This window comes from Pteropus alecto, unplaced genomic scaffold (assembly GCF_000325575.1).
Source record: "Pteropus alecto unplaced genomic scaffold, ASM32557v1 scaffold131, whole genome shotgun sequence".
Classification (NCBI taxonomy): Eukaryota; Metazoa; Chordata; class Mammalia; order Chiroptera; family Pteropodidae; genus Pteropus; species Pteropus alecto.
Genome location: NW_006434709.1, coordinates 24,580,849 through 24,604,085, shown reverse-complemented (window position 1 = coordinate 24,604,085; position 23,237 = coordinate 24,580,849). Strand labels below are relative to the sequence as shown.

The window sequence follows — 23,237 nt, the reverse complement described above, 5'->3', positions numbered from 1 at the left end:
CTTTATTTTGTACCTATATTAAATGATCCTTGGTTATGCGAAACAGTTCAGATGCAACAAACATATCTTAAAAAGGCATGTTTTTACTTGAATGCTTAGAACACTATGTAAATGTTGTTCCCAATCATGAATCTTTTGAAAAGTAAAAATGTAACAATTATAATGTTGGAAGTAAACTGAGTATTAGTCCCACAGATACATTACAGGGCATAAGCAATTCTAGCTTTATATACAGAAAGTGAGTCTTGTTTTATATTATGATTCTACATATATTTACATATGTTCACTTTCCCAAATGTTTGCACTTTTAATATCTTACCTATAACAGAGACTTTAAGTAATTCGATTTTATCCTTCAGGCCTGCAGCTTTCAGATTGTCACATGCGCCTAGTAACTGTGAGTTGCTGACATCAGCACCCACATAATATACATCCTATGAGAAAAGAAATTCATACTTTAAGTGAAACTATCAAATATTTTATATAATTAAGAAAACCTACTTATATTATTTCAAATGATGAAAATAAAATCAATAGATTAATTCAGGTTAAAACAAATTTATAGTATTTCTTTAAAATGATATTCAATAGCAAAAAATTAAGTTTTTATTACAATTTTAAAATCTATTAGTATTTTACACTTACAAATGCCAAAAAAAATTTGGAGATTAGCATAATCTGTCATGCCTAATTACTGGCATTACTTATATTTTCCAAAATTCATCACAGTATTTTAAGAGATAACATAGAAATTTAATTAACCCTTCATAATCCATTTGATAACAGTAAACAGAGACTCATACAATTAAAAATAATAATCCCCAAAGACAATTTACTTGTAAATAATTGTTAAGTAATATTCAATTAAAGTAAATACATTGCTTAGTTTACCAAAGTTTAGAACTTACTGGCCATTCTTTAGCAGCTTCCAAAAGTATTGTGCCGAGTCCACACATTGGATCTAAAACAAACATACCAGCCTAGAGGCAGAAATATTGATTTGGTATTATTAAGTCTATTGTAACAGGTATTATAAAAGAAACCTAAAACTTGAGAAATCAATATTTCCAGAGTAAAGCTCTTGAATACACTTTATTAGTTTAAGCCCTAAGGCAAATGTATGCTTGGCATGTTGAAAGATTAGGAAGGAGACCAGCGTGGCCAAAGCACAGGAGTGAGAGGGGAAATGTGGTGTTTATATCAGAGAGGTAGCCAGGCGATCCCATCAGGATGGGCCAGGTCATGCTCTTGATCGCAAAGGTTTAACACACTGCGTAATCTCACGCTACATGCCCACAGTAGGGCGCCTGGGGCTTCTGTTCCTTATGCTGGAAGCCAAACCGATGAAGTGCTCACCATCTGGAGCACTGCCACCTCTGCGGAAGAGGAAAAGAAGGCATGACAAATTGTGCACTGACTCTTCAAGGTGCCATCTGGAAGTGAAGCACATCATGCCCACCAACGCTGAACTGGCTAAAGCATGTCAGTCACATGGCACACAGTTGTAAGGGGCCAGGGAAGTGTAATCCTACCTGCACTTACAGAGAGAACAGGAAATTAGGAGAAAAAAACAAATCAGTCCCACTCATGGTCACATCAAATCATCTGGTGGCTACTATAAGGATTCTAGTTCTGTTCTGAAGGATGGGAAACTACTGGAGGGTTTTGAGCAAGGAGCAACATGACATGGCACTTCAAAGGGGTCTGTTCAGTGGCTCCGCTGAGAACAGAAGGGCAGGAGTGTTAACAGAAAGGCTGGTTGGGGATCCGCCAGAGATGACGGTGGCCTGAGGTAAAGTGGTACTGGGGGAAGTGGTGAAAAGTGGTTGGATTCAGGATCTATTTTAAAGGTGGAGCCAACAGGACGGACTGGATGTGGAATGTTAAAGAATGACGATAGTCTGAAATGACTGAGATTTTTGACCTGAGCTAGAAAAACAGAGCTGCCTGTTACCAAGAAGAAAAGGACTGGGAGAGGCTTCAAAGTAGACAAGAATATATAGCTTTGGACATGTTAACTTTGAGATACTTTGGACCAAGTGTAGATGCCAGGTGAGTAGTTGGACATATAGAGAACCTGGAGTTCAGGGGAAAGGTTCAGGCTACAGATATAAATTTGGAAGCAGTCAGTGTTAGTCAGTTTACAAATGGTATTTAAAACCTTAGAACTAGATGAGTCATCCAGAAAGTAAGAGAAGTTAAAAGAGAAAGTTATGGGTTGGACCTTGGCGATCAATTAAGTACAGACATTTGGTAGAAGATTCAGCAATGCAAACTGAGAGCAGCACATACTGACATTAGGAGACCCTACAGTGGTGTTACTGAAACAAAGTGAAAAAAAAAAACCATTTCAAGAAGAGTGCTGACAGTGTCAAAGTGCTAATATGTTAAGTAAGATGAACAGTTTCCATGGAATGTTGGTGATGAAAGCCTGATAGAAGTGGGCACAAGAGAGAATGGGAAGAAAAAAATAGACAGTAAATATGGGCAATTAGTTTTAAGAATTTTTCTGTAAAAGGAAACAGAGAAAAGCGGTGGTAGCTAAAGGAGCATGTGGGTTCAGGAGAATGTCATTTTTGAAAAAGTTGTAAGATATTACAGCACGTGTACAAGCTGATGAGTAAGACCCAGTAGAGGGGAAAGTCCTTAAGCAGGCAGGAGGGACTGGAGTCCAGCCACACATAATGGAGTGAAACAGGACAGTTCACTTACTATAATGATCTTAAGGCAAAGTATGCGAGCACAGATTCTGAGACATTGGTAGACTTGGTGAGAACATGTTGAAGTTCTCTTCTGATACCAATATTTAAGTCAAATAAGAATCAAGAGAGTTAAAAATGTAGGCAAGGAAATGACTTTAATGGTAGAACATAAAATCCAAACTCTGAGGGAGAGATGAGGACAGGCAGTGAGTAATGGATAGTGGTCAAATGAATGGAAGTCCCAAGGGGTTAAAGAACTGTGTTAGGGTGCTAGCTGATGTAAACAGGAAAGAGAAGGTGGTTAAGAGCAAGGTTCTTGAAAGTGCTATTTTGGGGAGGTGTACCCTTCAGGGTATGATAAGCTCTAGGCTGTGACTAAGGCAGATCATTAGAGGTAAGGAAGCCAAGACACCAAGGGGTCAGGTTACAGAGTGGATACTGAGATCATAAGGAGTTATGATAGGAAAATGGCTTATACTCTTATAGGAATGATGGAAGAGATCTGTGTATCACTGGGATAATCTGATGGCATGTGCTTCAAAGGCACAGAGAAGTTTTGGGCAAAAGGAACAATGAGGAGCAAGCAGGACACCTACCCTGCCTCCAGGCCCAGTGGTCTCTTGCTATGTCTACAGAGGAAGCAGAGCATTCAGTGGACAATAAGGTTTAGTCAGAGCCAGAGGGTGCCTAATGGGAAGAAACAAAATGTCCTTCAGGAGAGAGAAAGAGTGAGAGAGTGTGAGAGAGAGAGACTTTCTCCTGGTACCACATCCTAAGGAGAGTATCATCAGAATCTCCCATGAAGGGGAAGTAGATAAAAATAATAATAATAATATAAATGGCCATTTTATTTAAAATTTAATATTGGTAATGAGAGCTATTACATTATTATTAAGATCTGGATTATATTAAGATCTCAAAATGTGCCAAACACTGTTCTTCCTTCCCCATGGTCCATGTTCAATGAGGTAATCTGACCTTAAACATCTTTAAATGTCTTTATTTTACGAATAGGACCTTTTCTAGCCATGCCATTTATGTACACAGGCAGAAGTAGAGAAGTATCTCTGTATGCTTATAATAATGACTAAGATTGATAGAGGTCAATCTTCCCTGTTCTAATATGAAGGAAGAAGAATGGTTTATAATAAGCACGAAAAGTATTTAACATCCTCAGGTTAAATTTCATTTTTAGTGGTACTGGCCTACCCTAGGTAGAGCTGTCTGTGCACTGCTCTGGGTAAGAAGCTCTAAAGAGGGGACTAGATTAAGGTTGGATACTGGGATCACTCATATCGTGGGTCATTACTTCATTCCCCACAGAAGAACTCTGCTGTGCTACTTGTTACATATATTAACAGACATCTTTTGTTGGTGGTCACATTTAGAGAAACATTTCTTACTCTGGGTCCTGGCAGGCAAACTGACAGTAAAGAAAACTTTTACAGAGTATTATCTTTGGATATTTTCAATAATTTACTTTCCACTTCTCTGAAAAATATATTTATGTTTATATCACGATAAAGGTAACATTGCAAATTTGTAGGTGGTTTTATAAATTTAGACTTAAATATAAGTATGACTTGGCATTCGGAAAAAAAAAACTGTAATTATATCTTAGTCTCCTTATATTAAAAGAAATTTGGACCAAAAAGTTAAATCAAATAAAAAATGAAATCATGGTTTCTGAGAAGATAGTAATCTGAAAGTAGCTCTCTCCTCTTCTCAGCTCCATGCTATTTACTTCCCCTGAGCCAAGTGATGCTCAGATCTAGAGGCAACCTGGGCTCTGCTGGGTCCCAGAAGAAGGAACTGGTATGGGGCTTCCTTGCCATGGGTTGAGGGGCTGATCAGGGAACAACACTGGAGCCTAGAGGTGAGAATCATTGGAACCAGGGAAGAACTTGGTTTTTAGAGACCTATAGACCTGCAAGGAAATCAGTGAATAGAAAAATCTTTACCAAGTGTCCCAGCATGGCTGACAGTCTCTTTTCCATGCCAAGCCCAGTGGCACTAGAGATCTATTTGCCTTGTATCATTTATAGGATTCCAGCCATTTATATTACTTTAATTGACCATACTTGAGCCCCAATGAGCCAACAAAGAAAAATAATGGCACATGAGGGGTGTGTGTCAGTAGCTAGAGAATAAATTGGCAGAACAATCAGAACACACAGCCAGTCAAATAGAACTACTGGAAAAGACAGATAAATATTTGAATAAAAGAAGTTAAGAGCTTCTAGAGATATTCAAATGTAGCACATGAGCACGCATGCGTACAAGAATAACTCAAAATGCAGAGCCAAAATGTAAACAGATGGAAATCATGTGAGAAAGGTTAAGTGACTTGGAGAACAGCTCCAGGAAGCTGAACATGTTTATAACAAGAATTTCAGAAGCAGAAAAAAGATAGTAGTTTAAGGTTAAAGTCACTAATGCAAAGCAGTTGAGGTAATAATAATTAAATAATAAAAAAGTGTCTGAGCTAGAGAAATAATAATCATTACATATTCCAAATAATTATAATTATTATTACTACAGCAGCAGCTAATATTTATAAATGTCCTAATATGCTGGGCACTGTTTTAATTGCTTGATAAATGCTAAATCACTTAATCCTTAATTTCATGACCCTATGAAATTATTCTTTTCATCTTGCAAATAAACTGAAGCACAGAGATGTTAAGTACTTTGCCTAGTTTCCCAGTCAGAGTGGTGAAGTCAGAATTAGAAGCCAGGCAGTCAGGCTTACTGAGCTATGGGATGAATATCCTGGTAATACTTCTAAACTTTATAGGAGTAAAGAGAAAAGTCTTACAAGCTGCTGAGCAGAAAGAATGAGGTAGCTATAAAGGAAAAGAAAAATCATTCTGGTATGGACAGCTCATCTATACCACCAGAAGCTAAAAGACAATGGGGAAGCATCTATAGACACCTGAGAGAAAAGGATTGCAACTCGAGCCAAGATGGGCAGACCTAGGATGAAGGGAAGAGAGTTGAGGATATACAGAAATTCAGACAGGATATTACTCAAATACCGCATCTGAGGAAAATACCTAAGACAAGACCTTAACTAAGCAATAAATAAACCAGAGCAGAGACCTCAAATGGGAAAAGACAAAGTGAAGGACAATGGTGAGGAATGATACACCTTGCAACATATCTGTGTGTGTTTATACAGAAATATATGTTTGGTATACACAATTCTATCTTAATGATTAAGGACAGGCTGTAAGTGCTAGATAAGAACTCTGAAACAGAAGGGACATACTTTAAGGGAATTCTGATATGTGGTAAATAATTTAGTTCAATCTAGTAGCTGGGGGTTGGGAGTGAAAGGAGGTAAAAGTTTCAAAGGCCTCATTGTAGGGAAGAGTAAAGATGGGACAGGAAAAGAGAAAAAGTACTCTAGAGGTCTCATCTTATGATAGGGAAGAGGGGGAAGATGGGGAAGATTAGTGTCTCCGTGGTAAAAACAGTGTCATGGCAGAAGAAGTAGGTATCTTATTTTAAAATAACAGTAGAATCCTATGTGTTTAAGTAAGAGAGCTAAGAAAGGGAACCATTCATGGAGTAGAACAATAAAGTAAAATCTCCAGCCTTAGGGAGAACAATAAAATGATTACCAAGTAACGATCAAATTAGCTAAAATGGAAAGGGTCAACTATAAGAAGTTATAAATAGATTAAACAAGAGAAATATAATCAGGTGTGTCTGTCATAATACTGAATTCTCTCATTGAAAGCCAGAGACCATCTGAGTGGGATAAAAACAGAGTTACGTGTTTGTAAAAAAAATACTGAAAATATGGCAGGCTCTCAGAAAAATTAGGCACATGCAAATGAAAAGAAAAGAGGGAAAATATTAATAAGACATGGTGAAATTTAAGTTTAAACTCACTAATTGATATAAAGAGAACTTGATGTAACAATAAAAAGGCACAATTCATGAGGAAGCAACACCAGTCATAAATGTGCATGTACCAAACTACATACCAGCTGAATAAGGCGACGATAAAAACGAAGAAACTTAAAATCACAATGAGATCAAAATGCCTCTTTCAGAATTGAGCAGATAGTAAAGAGTAAGCAAAGATACAGAGAATACTGACTAGAAAATGAAATTATTTTATGTCCATGGAGCATTTACAAAAACTGATCAAGATCTTGGTCACAGAAAAAAGAAGTAGACGTTTTATAGGCCACATGATTATGACACAAAAATTAGAAATAATAACGTGTAGCTATATTTGACTCAGCTTTTTTATAGACAAAATACTCTAAGTTCAACAATAAATAAAAACACATCACTGCAGCATTTGATGTGTGTAATGGCAGCAACAACAAAGAAAAGGAAAAGAGAAAAGAAAGGAAAAGGAAGCAATCAAGATGTCCATTGGTAAGAGACTGTGTAAAAGTTAATTATGAATAGATCCTTCCTATTATATTACTAAGAATGAAAGCATTCTCCTCACCTTAATTTCAGCGACAGAGGCCATTGCCCATGCTACGGTGGATCTCAGTCCTGCCGTCTTGATGTAAGCTCTGCTGGCTAAAGGAACCCTACAAAGAAAAGAACCTAATGATATACCTATTATTACTCTAAGTTAAAGAAGAATCTGATATAAATAAAAATGATTAACCTGTTCATGTCTGTGAATCAGTATTCCCTAAGTTAGAGAGTATTTAACCTTACAAAAATACCTTCTCTAATTGATCACCTAGTTTACCAGCTAATGTGGCATTTCAGAAAGTTAAGTTTTTTTAGGTAACAGTTTTTTTAGGTAATTTTAAACCCTTATGTGTTTAACTTATAAAAATGTAATTACAAATGAGAGAAATCTTTCTAAAGTGTTTATATACTTCCCTGTCTTCCCATGTGGAAGAGGCCTTTTCTTGCTAATCTAGCTGGAGTCATCAAGAGGAATATGCTATTTTGTGACATAGATGTAGAATGGAAAGTAGGTCTGAATGGATGCTAACCCTTGCAATAGGTTTTTTTAATAAAAAGTCCGTTTTATAAGTTTGCTTTTTGCTAATTTGCATCTTTCTCAAAAGATGAAATGAAGCATGACATTGCGTTGTCTGCATTGAAGCAGACATCTCCCAAATGAGTTCTCTGGTTCCCATTATGTATCATTTCATACTTCATCCTTCACCTCATCATTGCTATCGATATTTCCAGATTTGATAGAAATTTTCAAAATATTATTTACATGCATCAAATGCAATGAACAAGCATTTCTTTGGAAATTTCAATGTACTTTTCTACTTCAGATATATAATTTATTGGTAAGACATGAAGATATGAGTTTAAGAATTAGTGCTCGGTTGTTTTGGGGTAGGCTTGATCCAAAACCATGAATAGGGCTCTTCTATGAAAATTACACAAAACCACAGTGTTCTCCAAACCCTACATCTTTCATCATTTTGTTTCTGATCTGTTTTTGACTTTAAGATATCCTGTTTTGTATGTATTTATTATAAGCCTCTTAAAATCTTAAAACTAGCTGAGGTAGCTTTTACAAATAAAACAGTATAGTTGTATATTTACTGTTACAATGAGGAAGCTCTGCACGGTAAACCCATGGGAGTTTGGGTTTTTTAAAGTTTTTTTCAGAAAATAATTCACTTAGGCAAGCTGTACTACATCCACAGATTTAGAACCTGGAATATAAACTTTGCAGGTAGAATGACTATAAAATTTTGATCAATGAATCTTGGTACTATAGGCTAGGCTTGGCAATTGTCTTGCTACAAAACACACTGGTTAAAACTAGAATTGAGAGACTTTCTACTCCTGATACCAAAAAAAAAAAGAGACTTGGTATGGAAAACTGTCTTTGTCCATACATATTCCTAAGTGCCTAAGCATCAAAAATTTATGTAGAATCTCTGGAAGTTGACACTTACGTGTTTTTGTTTACTAATAGAAGTTTTATTTTATGGGAGCTAACCCTATTAACAAAAGTGAATGTGTTCTTATTTTGCATAAACCTGGGCAAATTACTTTCTATTACTTCAACAAAAGGGCCCTATTATATCAAGCTAATAAAATGTTTCAGGGGAAGGAAGTGTTCAGAAATAAATTGTTTGAAAGTAAAAATATTTCTCTACTTTCACAGGATCTGGTTAATGTATTTAATCAAATTTTAGCTGGTTTTTACAAAAATAAATGTGGTTTTGATCTATTCCACATATATGCATTTCTTCTTTGTTCTCTCACACACCATCTATCACCAAGGTGAAGACACTCTCATCTATATTTCTAGCCTAGAACTGTCACCTGAACCCGAATCCCAGATCTTTATCTTTAATGTATGTTTGGATACTTTTTACCTGGAGATTATCTAAGTACTGAAAATCAACAGGTGAAAAGTGAGCACACTCTCCTCTCCCTGTAGTTCGTATCTTGATACACGTCATTTTCTTGGGCCACTTGCCATCTATCTATCGGGGATCCTAATCTATATCTCTACCCTAGACCTGTCTCACCTGAACTCCTAAGCTGTAACTTTAAATACCTACTCAGACATTTGCCACCGAATACACAACTTTCCATACATTTTCTCTCTCAGTACTGACACCATTATCTACCAGTTGTCTAAATCAAGTATCTGAAAGTTATTCTAGACTCCTTAACTTTTTCTTGAATTCATGGCCTCCTATTTGTTACTCCCAATTTTGCCTCAGTTCAGCTCTTCATCATTCATTGCCTGAACTATTATAAGAGTTTAAACCTCCTTTTCCTTTTTATTTCCCTTTCATTTAAAAATATAATTTCCCTGGTAGTGTCTCAAAAATCACAAATATGATCATATTACTCTGCTGCTCCAAATTCTTACTGCTTTTAAATGAAATCCAAGTTGTTTCACATGGCTTATAAGATACTTCATCACTTTTTTCTGTTTAACCACATTTTATATCACTCTTCCTATGCATTTCCTGTCCTATCTATACTGAAACTACTTGCTGTCCCCACATAAATCAAACTTCCTCACACCTCCATGCCTCTGCACATGAAATTCTCTGTTTGTAAGACCTTTTCCTTCTCTACCCACTTGAGGAATTCTTCCTGAGTATTCCCCATTTAAGTGATACTCCTCCATTCTCCACTTAAGTGATTCATTAAGTGAGTCTTCTCTATGTTCTTTTGCTTACCATCCTCCAGGATTAGGTCTTTTTTTCTAACTCTGGTCAAGCATTTATCACCTATCTGTTCTACCACTAGACTGAATTCCTTGAACTTAATAACCATCTTTCCCATCTTTGAATGCTGAACGTCTAGCATAATGCTTAGCATATGGTAAGTATTCATCAGATGTTTCAACTGAAATTGAATAAACTTAATCTAAAAAATGCTTCTCCCTTCCCTCCCTAGTTGCTGATCTGTTAAAAAAAATAAAACAGCTGAAATTTATTCAATACTTACTGTATCCTAGAAATAGTATCAAGCATTTTCATATAGGTTATCTCATTTAATCCCAAACACAAAGCAACGAAGTAGCTACTATTATTTTCCTAATTTTAAAGTGAAGGAATATAATTTGCCCAAACTTGCACTTAATCCGTGGAGAAGGTAAAATCCAAGTCCACAGTTCTCCACTATGCTATATGTTACAGTGGGGCACAGCTACATGCAGTTAATATTCAAGGTGAATTTAAAAAATTGTGCTGCATTTTCTATTTTAATTAAAACTCCAAGATGCCAACAGACTAAAATTTTTAGCTTAAATATGGGCCTGTGAAAATCATTTAATAATAGAAATAATTAGATGTAATTTTCAGTATGAATCATGTAATCAGTGGATTATTGTGATAAAATCTTTCACAGCTCTAACTGGTCATATCAAATAAGCTCCATGAAAATACTTTACTGGCTCAAGTAAAGAACTCAAATGCTTTGCCTTTAATTGCTTCTGTTATATCAATGTTTCATACTATAAATGAAAAGCATAAAGTTCTTAATTTTAAAACTCTCATAAGGGACAAATCTGAAGCACAGAATATAATATCTACCTGAACACAGGAATTCCCACCACAGAGTACATGTCATTTAGATGTATAAAGATCTGAAAGAACAAATACAGAAGTTAGAATGGGACAGGAAATGGAGTGCAAAATTATTGATGATTTGAAAATTTCCATTTTGAATCTATATTTTAATAAGAAATTCCAAGGCCTTATTTGTGATATTTGGAAAAATGTTCCATAGTATTTTCTCTTGAGCAGAGGTGAAGTTAAGTATAAGTACAGTTCATAGAAAAATTCTGAGGTTAATTTGGCATATAAGTTATATACAGAATCATGTTATGAAGAACTCAAGATCAACTTTCTTCCCAGAGATATCATAACTGGATCAGACTTTTCAATATTTTGGGTTAGAGAAGACTTCCTAAATTCACCCAAATTCTAACCTCAAATAAGACATGAGGCCATACAGGACTATCACAAGCTACACACACTTTTAGGGTAACAGAAACCTTTCTTCAGGCCAAATATATGGTGACCTTTTCTCTCTCTAGCTAGAGGTGAGCTTCTTCCTCTCCATTTCCTTTCTTTTGTTAGGACACAAAGAGGATTTCAATGTGTCAAGTTATAATTAGTAGTCCACATAAACTTTAAAAATTAGAATCTTACTTTTGTATTTTGTAGTTGAATGAGGTTTATGGAATATTCTAATTCTGCTGTCTGACCTCAGGAGCACTTGAACCCTGGTACTTTCACCCCAAGGTTATTTTTAATATTACAGTTTAATCAGAATTACTCCAATATTGATAAATTTTCATCAATAAAAAATTGATCTGGAATGAACTCCCTCTAGTCAATTAAATTCCTTGATCATCACAGCTGAAATTTCCAAATTTTTATATTATTCATTTTAGCAAAATTATTTATTGGAATTCTCTTCTATTTAAAATTCATATTAAAGATACGATATACTCTTGGACAGGGGCTTGGAGTGGGGGACGGAGTATGGGAAGACTTGGGAATGATGGCTAAGGGTAATAAAAATGTTCTAAAATATAGTGATGGATGCACAACGCCATGAATAACTAAAAGCCATTGGATTGTGCACTTTAAATGGGTCAATTGTCTGGTATGTGAATTATAGCTCAAAAAAGTGTTTTTTTTTAAAGATATGATATGCCAATATTTTTATACATCAAATGTTATTGAGAATCGCTTCTCCCTGTAAAAACTTTTCTATTTATTTTGTAGAATAAAATCTGTGAAGATTTGATTTTTCTGTCAATTTTGGTAACAAATTTTACTATGTGATTTCAGTCTTGTCAATTTTGTTTTGTGTTGATTATTTCCACCAATGATAGCTACCATTAATTGCATTACATGGCTGATAGGAATTATCTATAAGCTAACCTATGAGAAAAACATCATTCTGAGAGAGAGTGAGAGAGAGTCAGAGGGAGATGAAGAGGTGAAAACCAGGAAAACAGAAAAGAACTGAAAAGAAGGAGATGAAATGAAGATACTCTTAAGTCAAAATATTCTTGGGGTCAAAGAATTTTGCATGACAGCAATAAAAGATAACATGCCAAACATTACTTATTAAAAGTGAAAAATATTGTATAAAAATTTAAAAAATAAAACAACACAAAATGTTCTGATTTGGCCAGCTATTACTTCAGTTAAAGCCATATAACAATAAATTTATTAATTAATGAATTACGAAAATGACTAAACTACCTGTTGAATTTATGAGATGATTTTCAAAAAATAGTGAAGACTATTTTTTATAGTACTCATTTATTTCCCCATATGTTTTACTTTGTTATAAGTAAAAATAGTGTAACCTCATTAAATTAATTTTAAAAAACAGAGAAAAAGAAAGCATAACCCTACAATCCTAATAAAGCCTCTATGAACATACTATTAAATTTTGTACGGGCTTTTTTGTTTTCTATTTTTTTTAACATTAGCTAGAATTTCTTATTGTAGAGACTTATTATGTATACAGTGATTGTAGAGAGCACCTCTGCAACCTTATAATAAATGTTTTTTTAGTTCAACTGTGACAAAACAATTCCATTACAAAACACCTTATTTGGATAAGACATTTTCGGTGAAAATTACTAGCAAAATTTTCCGTACTGTCCTACTACTAAAGAGAAAATAGACTGCTGGATCCATGTAGACGTGTTTTTTGAAACTAAAGCAAAATCGAGAAGTACAATAAAAATAGCTGACGCTATCTTTAAAGAATTAGGTTATAAGCATATAAAATAAAGTGAACATTCATTACCTCTAAATTTGGATTCCTCAAATCTGCTTTCCATCCAAACTGTTTCATAAGAGCAATTCCAATTATTCTTCCTACCTCCTGGAAAAGCAGCAAATTATAGAAAAGAATACAAAAAATGAAAATTTTAAGTTTAAATATAAGTGAAAACTAACAAAGCCTATATGAAAAACAAGTCAGATTATCTGATGGCAATTTAAAATTACAATATTAAAATATTACACTAAAGCATTTTCTATCCAAGGCATAAGACTGCACTTTACTTCTTTCACTCCCCAGCATGTTCTATGGCATTAGCATCTACTCATCTGTAATCTTTATTCTTATAATTTTAGATATATGAAATAACTAGATCATGACCTGATAAATAAGGCCATTCGGGGTCTTAGAAATAGATGCAAGCTGAAAGATTAACTATTTTTACCTATTGCAAGCCTGTATGTTTAAAAATGACCAGATCAGTAGCATTATACTCAAACTTTAGGGTCTGTCTGATTTTAAGGTTAGCCAAAGAACCCAGACCTATGCCCTTTAAATCACTGAATTTTGTAAGGGTCAACCAATAAGAGTTTTTGAAGGAATTTGTTTGTAGTGTTCACTCTCCCCTAGATACTTGAGACCTTGAGTGCATTTATGTATTTGTAGTCTGGGTCCTGGTGACAATCACACATGCAGGGCAGAGTAATCACTCAATAAACACAGAAATGAACTGAAGAGAAACCCAAAAAGCTTAGGACCATGATATTATCATTTCCACATGAAAGGATATCTGTGAGTTTAAGGAAACCTTTGGGGAGAAAGTAAAAGGAAGTCATTACATGGAATAACATAGTATTCCTCTTAAGCATCTGAGGTAAAGTTAAATGCAAAACGCATTTTTAAAGAGATTTAGTTACATGACATTAGGCCTAGTTATCTATTCTGTGAACGGTTTTCAGCTCATTTTAAATCTAAAGAGTAATTAATTCTTTTAGAAAAGGGGAACCCACTTTGGAGGCGAGTGTACCTGTGCAGTAAAGGTCTTTGCAACAGTCCCACTGCAGCGACAAGAAACTCTGAAAGTCAAGCCGTTCTGGTTATGAGTATTAACTGCTTTCGCTATACCATTCTGAAATTCTTCTTGAAATGTTTCTCTTTTAGGAAGCAAGTTTCCTTGCTCCAATGTTTCTTCTTCTATTTGTTTTTCCAGCGGGCAATCCCCAATCTCTTGTGTCGCTTGCATTTGTTCTGTTTTTAATTTCTTAGAAATGATGGTGTCATTTTCTCCCAGTTTTCTTTTTAGTGGGTTAGCGTGTCGTTGAGAAAGTTTTTCCTTTTCTGCATCAAGTTCAAGAAGACTTTTCCAAATTGAAATGGCATTCAACCAACTCTCAGGATCATCATTTATAAGTGTTTGCATTTCACTAAACATTTTTCCTAAATAAATAAAATTTCAGTTTATCCTACATTGCAGCTTTAAAGACAGTCTATTATATTCATCACCTACAATTCCATTATCTTTATTTCTTTAAAATAAGTTTGTTGGTTTTTTTTTTAAATAATTACATGAAGAATGACTTCACTGTCATCTGGAATTTATATAATTTAACATAAGAATATCGTACAGAATAAGGTTCATTCTTATATTCCATACTTAACATCAAAACAGTTTTAAAAGTCATATAAAATTATTATATACTTTGGCAAGATCATTTGTCCTGTGATAATATACATATCTCTTTAATATATGCATAGACCTAGAGCGTGTATCTATCTCTGAAATAATGCTGATCTTGCCTATAAAAATTAAGTTTAAAAAAACAGAACAAATTGCAAAACACAGAGCTCATAAATATTAGCACACATCATAAAAAGAGTTTCCATAAAGTCACACTTCAGATATGCAACCCATTCATAATCTAGGGACTGCCAGCTTGCTCAATAAAATGTAATCTTTTCTTGATGAACAAGGGTCATCAAGATGATCCAAGAATAATTATGGTATTTCTCTAATGATGACAGTATGTGGAATATTGGAATAAAATTATATTGACTCCACAGTATAATACTTTAGAATTTGTTTTAAAATAATTATTCTTCCGTCTCGATTTCTTGTCATTTTTGTCTTTCTTGACAGTTTATTACAGACTACATGATTATATATGACCTCTTGTGCACAATCAGCAATAAGATGAAGTTTAAGGCAATATCTGGTCCAGTAGTGTCGGACCTCTTTTTTGATGCTTTTATCAAGATCCTTAAATTATTTTAGCAGTATATTTATAAAATCGGAGAAGGGACAGAAAATCTCTTAAGCCCTTTAACTCTGTTTTATAAATGATTAAGTTTATTCAAACATTTAAGGTCCCCCAAACAGGCAAGTTTATTATGTAGTATTTTCCCAATTATATCACTCATCAGTTAAAATTCATAAGGTGACAGTTTTGACCAGTTTATTCAAACAATGCATTTTGGGTTATTACATGTTCCTAAATCAAAATAAATGGAATTGACCCTACATATCCCTAGAGAAGGTGTCTGATCACAATTTTCAAGGAAGAAATTTGACTTAGGACACTAAAATCTCAGAATATAGGCAGCAAGTTGCAAAAAGAAGAGACGCAATTAGGTGATAATACAATTAGATAATATTCAGGAACTATAGAAAAATACATAATTAATGATCCCACAGGTCTGAATGAATCTTAAAAATGTGAAATAGCTATCTATTAATTATCAAGCAGACCACTCTGGAGTAGAACATATTATGTGGGTAAAAGCAATATGTATAGGTCATACCTTTACTTACAGATGAAACATTAAATGGAAACTGCTTTTTAATCAGCAAAAATAATCTTTCTGCAGATTTTAATGTTTTTAGCACATTCAAGTCAGAAGAGGTGGTGAAAAAAACTTTCCCTGAAATATATTCGACCTACAAAGAGAAAAAAGTAGATATTAATGCTGTCCAGTGTAGAGTAAGAACCATTTCCCTTTTCTGTCTTTAATGAATTAAAATATAGCATCTAGATTAACAATAATAAAAATAACGATTTCTGAAGTATCTACTACTTGTCAGACACTATACTAGGCACTCTGAATATATCCCCGCCCCTGATTCTTATAACAACTCTCTAAGGTAGATTTTATCACTCCCATTTTACAGATTAGGAAACTGAGGCTTAGGGAGGTTAAAAAATTTGTATAAAGTCAGTCTGTGACCAAGACTATGATCTTTTTATGTTATGTTACCTTTTGTAAAGTGTGTGTGTGTATACATGTGCATGCATACTACTAGAACATAAAATAGTAATCATATTGACAAATCTAACACACTATTTGAAAGTGGGCAAGACAAGTAATAATGGATAGGACAAATTAGGTGTCTAGCCCAAGGTTAACATGTCAGTGGGTATTTATTAAATATCTACCTTGTGGTCTACCAGGAGCATAAGACATACTTTGACATACAAATTAAAACGTAAAATTTATAAGACAATAACTTGAATTAAACCTGGACGAAACCTAAAAAGTTTTAATAAACTCATTAATAAGATGTAGGTACAATAAGTGGCACTGAATATGGAAGCTATTATTAGGAAAAGTCTCAGAGTAGAATGCTACAATATCGGGGAAGATGGATTCTAGAACAAAGGGCAAGATGCAGAGGTGGGAGTGACAACCTGGCCGAAGTGAACTGTAAGTGAGCATGGCAGCATTTGCTGTGTTATGTTGATTGAGAGTGTCAGGTGGATGGATGGTGTAGCTCATGCCAGCTTGATAAATGGTCAGGAAATGGAGTATCACAGATGGTAATGGTCAACCATTATAGACTTCTGATGAAAACTGACAACACTGAATTAGTTGGCAGAAAATAATTCCTTTGGAAGAGGCATAAAGGACTGAGTGTAGAATGTGAAGCTGGAAGGAGAAGCAGATTACTGTGGTAGAAATAAGGAGACACTTGGCTATAAGAACTGAAAAGGGGACAGAGCAAAAAGTATGCATTAAGCAAAAACAGGCTTCGAAGACAGGATGGATATGTGATAAAATTCAGAGAAAAAAAATGAAAAATGCACTCACTCATAAGGAGTCCAATGAGGTATGGCAAATGGTGCTCAATACCAATGGTATCTTCGACCTTTCTGGGTCGGCCTAACCCCCTTAAATTTAAGATGGATGTGGACTGTCCTGGAATTATTTTAGCAGTGGCCATCGGCTAACACGGTTCTAGGTCATCGCCTAGAGCTGAGGCACCAGAGAATTTAAGGTATCCCATGTGTTTAGGTAGCTCTCATTCAATGACAACTTAAAACCCAATTTTTTTTTTTTTTTAATTTTTTGATCTGACATGGTCTAATTAAGCTTTTGGGATGCTAATTTATGGGGTTACCATTCTAGCTTGATGAAGAATCTCTGCCTAGCAAGCCTTAGGTCAACACCAATTAAAACCCAAATACTTCTGGTTATAAGATTAACAAGTTCTGGGGATCTAATGGCAGCATGGTGATTATAGCTAATAATAGTGTATTATGTACTTGAATGGTCCTAAGAGAGTAGGTCTTAAATGTTCGCACCACAAAAAAATAAATGGTTATATGACAGGTGGAGGTGTTAACTAATGGTATGGTGGTAACCATTTTGCAATATATAAATATATCAAATAAACACCTTGTACACCTTAAACTTACACAATGTTATGTCAATTACCTCTCAATAAAACTAGAAAAATAAGTACAAATAAAGCCCAAATAGCTTAGATATCAGCAATGCAGATGACCAAGGTAGATGGAGGAAGGGGGAATGAGAATGTTTAGAAATCAGTATTTAAAGGAATAATAAAATAGCTAAAATGAGAACTTCTGGTTTCTAAAATTCACTTCTTTCTTATGAGCAAGGTTACTTTGTCCCACTAAGTCAAAACTATATTCCTCAAAATGCTTAGAGAATTTGAAAACAGTTTTAAAAAGTACATTTTTAAAAACTCAGATTTTATGTTACGTGATATAAAAATACAGCTGATATTAAAGCCATCCCAAAACAAGTTAATAGACATGATGACAAATACCTTGCCAAGATTTCGGAGGAATGGAAATAAATATTTTACTGAAAATGTATGGTTTTAAGATTTGAGTTTTTATAAATAAACTGAATTAAACACCTAGACCAGTGATTTTCACCTAAGTAGTCAGTTATCTAGACATTACATTATAGTTCTTTAATTGTACAAAGATCTTAAGTTTTCTTAGTTAATTGCATACCAAGGGAAACATTTTATACAATGAGTTTTTTTCTAAAAATATCCTGGGGGCGGGGGGCAGAGAGGATGCCGGGGGAGATTTTCAAAAAGAATATGGCTGAATATCAACTTAAGAGGACCTAAAAGGTTCAATTTATTTAGAGTGTCAAAACATAATAGTATGTATTGACCCATTAAAATGTTAAACACATTCTCAAAGCCAAATCAACTTATTTTCTTTATTTAAAAATTAACATAAGGCCTATATTTCTTTTACAAGTAATGAGCATATAATCAGAAGTTTACTAAATTGTAAAACAGTCACTGTGAAAATGAAATAATCATATATGTGAAAGCATTTTAATGGTTTGCCCTTTGTGAAGATAAGGTATTATACCTTAAAGCAGTAGGGAGAATGAATTTTAGTGCTTATGATTTCAAAAATGGCTGAAATTAGTTGTTACCCTTTTTCATTGGTTTATCGCTTATAATTTATGGTATTCAATTACAATTCTTAGAAGAAAACGTGGCATTTTAGAATATTTCATCCTAATATTTGTTACTTGAAAAATTATTCATACATACAATCTGTTTTTTCCATTTGGAGTTAAATTATAACCAAGTGTCTAAAACCAGCTGGTTTTATGTTTAACACTTCCAAAGATGAAATTACAGCCTTTATTGAAGTGTGAGAGCTTTTTTGGTTCTTTTTAGATGAGAGAATTGAAAAATATGTATCAATAATTTTTAAAAAGGCATTTGATCTAAAAGGAATGCAGAGAATCTTCAAAAAAGCAACCATATGCAATCATCCCATTCAATGAAACAGACTATCTGCTTAGTTCTTCTACCCCACTTCTATCATCATGACTCCATTAAAAACTAGAAAGTTTTTTGCTTATATAGGACTTGAGTTAAACAGTGTTTGCTATGTGGGTTGAAAAAGACCGATGAATCACTTGGCAGGGCCTTTCTGGCTCTACTATACTGAATTTTATCTTAAAAAAAACTGTTCCTACTATTATTCTTTTAAGTATTTAATATATTAAAAGTGGTTATGAAGTAAAGCTTACTTTTTTCAAATATATTTCTTAAAAGTAGTCTAAGTAAAAAAAATAACATCTATAAAAATATAGACATTATAAATGTATTACATATAAAAATACATATCTTTATATACTTAAAAATACCTAGGAACCTAGAAAGAAGTTTGCCCTACCACCAGGAGGAAAAAAAAATGAAACCTGAATCTGACCAAGCTCTAGTTACAACTTACAGGATTCCAGTTTACAGGAAGTACAGAGGCTAGAGGGACATGTTAAACTACACCACAGCAACGCAACTGGCAATACCTAGACTGGGGGGAATTCTAGCAGTGCTGTCAAACAACTTTCTGTGATAATGAAAATGTACTATATATTTTTTGTCCAGTACAGTCACCATGAGCACATGTGGCTTCTGAGCACCTGAAATGTGACTTATGTGTTGCAGAAAGTAAATTTTTAAATTTAAATTTAAATAGTCACTGTGGTTAATGATAATCCTAAGTGGACAACACATCGCTAGACTAGGGGTCAGAACACTAGGCCTGGTGAGCTAAGAATGTAAGTTTAAACCTTTTAATTTTTATTTTTTTAATGTAAATTCTTTTTTTTAAAAAGTATTTTAAAACCTTTTAAAGGGATAACAGCAACAACAAGAAACAAAGAATATGAAACAGAAACCACAAAGTGATCCACAAAATCTAAAATATTTATTATCTAACCCTTTACAGAAAAACTTTGCTGACCCCTGCTCTAGACTGTGGGACAAACAACCCAGCTTCTTTAACAGATTGTGATGGGGAAAAAAGAGCCATGGAGGGGAAATGTATAGATTAAAAGAGATTTACCATGTGTGGACCTTATGTGAATCCTCATTTAAATACACAAACTTAAAAACAAAAATGACGTTTATGAGACAAGCTGAAATTTGAATAACGACTAGATATTTGATGACAAGGAAATATTTTTAGAATAATATTGTTTTTTAAGACTAGATATTTGATGACAAGGAAATATTTTTAGAAGTAATAATGATATTGTTTTTTTAAATTTATTTTAATTACTTTCACGTATACAGTACATTGGTTAGACATCTATATAGTTCATAAAATGATCCGCCCCAATTGCTCCCTCCCTCCTCTGGCCCTTCTCTAGTTCGTATTAATGCGAACTTCATTCCCTATGCCAGGCTCCCCATTCCCGTGACCATCTGTCAACTACTAATTTGTACTTCTTTAACCCTTCACCCTATTCTCCCAGCCTCCCAACTCCCCTCCCCTCTGTCCATCACCAAATTGTCCACTATATTTGTGAGTCTGTTTTTGATTAGTTTGTTCTTTTTATTCCTTAGATTTCGCATATAAGTGAAATCATATAGTGTTTATATCTTTCTCTGTCTGACTTAAATACCTTCTAGGTCCATCAAAACAATATCTTTTTCCATCCCCTTCCTTTTAGTCTGCGTGTGTCTTTTAATCTGAAGTGAGTCATTATTAAGAAGAGTCATTCTATGTATAATCTCTTTCATATTATACTACATATATTATGCTATAAAAGGAGTCCTTATAGTGTAGGACAAATATATAGGCAAATATTTACAGATGAAATGATGCCTGGGATTTGCTTCAAAATAACATGAAGTGGGAAGGGCAAGGAATGTGAATGGAGTAGAATTCACCATGAGTTGATCATTGTTGCAGCTGGATGAGTGAAATTCATCTTACTATTCTGTCCACTCTTGTACAGGTTTGAAATTCTCCATGATAAAAAGCTAAACAGAATACACAGGACATTTTCTATGGCAAGCTGTGTGTTGGAGGAAGCACCTGTATGAGAGTCAGCTGGGAGGGGAGTTTGTAAGTTAAAATGCGAACACCTTGGGTAGGGATATACATTTTCAACCAGTTCCCTAGGTGATTCTTATGTTCATTAAAATTGGAAAAACACTGATCAGAACAGAGTGATTACTTTGTAAAATTAAACAATCACTTCTGAATTAAATTAATGTTTTATAAATTCAGATTTTACACGATTAATTTTCTTGAAGCAAACCAAAGTTTCTAAGTGTCTCTTGTCACTGTAAGAATGATATTAAGTATTCCTGTGCAACTCATTCAATGGGAACATTTATTGAGCACCTACTATTTGCCAGACACCATGCTACATGTGCTATGGATCTTTGTTTCAAGAGATGCAGTAATCCTTTAAAGCAGATATTATCATCTCTATTTGATATCCAAGGAAAGTGGGGCTCAGAAATTTGAGTAATTTGCCCAAACTTACAAATCTATTAAAGGAAGATATAAGATTTGAACACCTTTTGACTCTAAAGCCTCCACACACTTTTTACCATGCTGTTATAGAAATAAGCTACATGCAGTGTTCCACAGCAGTATCCGACCTAAACTTTGGCATAGTGGGAAAGCACATGGGCTTCAAAGCTAGAGATTCAGATGCAAGTCCCAGTTCCACCACTTAGCACCAGTTTTCTCTTTATTTCTTTGTAAAATTACGGTAAAAATGACTTAACACATATGATTCTTTTGAGGATTAAATCATTACATGTACGTAAAGTGTCTGTCACATTGTAAGTGCTGCATAAATGTTAGATGCTATCATTATTCATTCAGGATTGCTTTAATTTAGTTTATATTAGATAAACTGGGATGGAATTTCAGAGCTTATTTGTTTAGATCCCATTTCCAGGCATATTTGTCTTTAAAATATACAACATTAAAACATGATAAATTCCCAAGTCTTCGTACTTAATTCCTCTCATTGCCAAGTTTTTCCCTAAAATTAACTGAATTTTTTTGCTGTGATTAAACATTCCCCCACCATCTCATTTTGTCTTTAGAGAAGATGGAAGAAAAATGTGGCAAGAGTTTTTTTTTCTAATAATCCAGCATACTCAGATTGAGTAAAACTTTCTATTTTTCATACCGAGAACTCTATGTTAACATTTAATAAAAATCAGGGCAGCATTATGTCATGGCTGCACAGTGGTCAAAAAACTGGACTAAGGAGCCAGCCTGCCTGGGTGGAACAGGACTATAAACTCATGCCTGGTTTTACAGACAGCTTGGGTTAGAATCCCAGCTCTGCCATTTTCTGATTATATGACTTGAATAATTTATTGGACTTATCTATGCTTCATTTTCCTTTTCTGTTAAATGTGAAGCCTATCTTCTCAGTAGGGAAATTTCATATGTTGTGAAAGTTAAGCAAGTGAATGAGAGTAAAGACTTAAGAACACGTGCCTGACACACATTAAATGCTTAATCAATGTCAAGCAGTTGTTACTATACTGACTTTTTAGATGAGCTACATTTAACACTCTATTAAATTCTGTGACCAAAACCACAAATGGCAAGTTAGTCTAGTAAGTCTAGTAAGAGGGATGCCATTTCTCACGACTTCCTCTCTCCCCCTCTCCTCCCACCCTCTCATTGCAGAAACTCCTTTTGTTGGCTTCCAAGAGTACAGTCGCTGCTGGAGTGGTCAATTTCATTGAGTAAGCTTTCCTTTTCCAATAACACATCATTCGCACTATCATATGTATCCTATCAAGATACTGAAGCCTTTTTCTATCATGTCTTTTCCCTCTGCTTTCAAGAAACCAGCTCAGCATGTTCTAGAACCTAAACTGTGCATTTCATTGAAATTAACCACAGGTAAAATACCAGGAACCATTCAGTTCCTCTGGAAGTTGGATTATGAGGCCTCCAAGAGTATTTCTCTAGCTTTTATTTACTGCGAATTTAGGGTGTACTTTACATACCCTATATCATTTAATCCTAACAATCTAATAAAGTACCATCATTGGCAGGAAACTAACAAGAGTCACGGAACTGAACCTGAAGAATATATTTGCATTTAAAGGATGGATAAAAGATGCTAACTCTGACAGGTCTAATTCCAATTATAGTGCACTAGTGAACGCCTTTTAAAAAGGAATCTAGGAAATAACTTGCCTCAACCTCTCTTAAAAAAAAAAAAAAAACAACTTCAGCC

At 34.3% G+C, this 23,237-nt stretch overlaps 1 protein-coding gene across 3 annotated transcripts in view; it reads right to left on the bottom strand.

The window, feature by feature from the left end:
* THUMPD2 (THUMP domain containing 2) overlaps positions 1–23,237 on the bottom strand; it is a 34,854-nt gene that overhangs the window by 10,707 nt on the left and 910 nt on the right. Inside the window, exons 2-8 of one of the 3 annotated variants that reach the window (XM_006909648.3) lie at positions 15,741–15,876; positions 13,969–14,378; positions 12,966–13,043; positions 10,721–10,773; positions 7,177–7,264; positions 909–980; positions 320–434 (exon numbers count right to left, since the gene is read on the bottom strand). In XM_006909648.3, the coding sequence (XP_006909710.1) occupies positions 320–434; positions 909–980; positions 7,177–7,264; positions 10,721–10,773; positions 12,966–13,043; positions 13,969–14,378; positions 15,741–15,876 (952 nt within the window). Of the gene's footprint in view, positions 1–305; positions 435–908; positions 981–7,176; positions 7,265–10,720; positions 10,774–12,965; positions 13,044–13,968; positions 14,379–15,740; positions 15,877–23,237 lie in introns of all 3 variants that reach the window. The other 2 variants (XM_025045152.1, XM_025045151.1) reach the window with 2 other exon arrangements.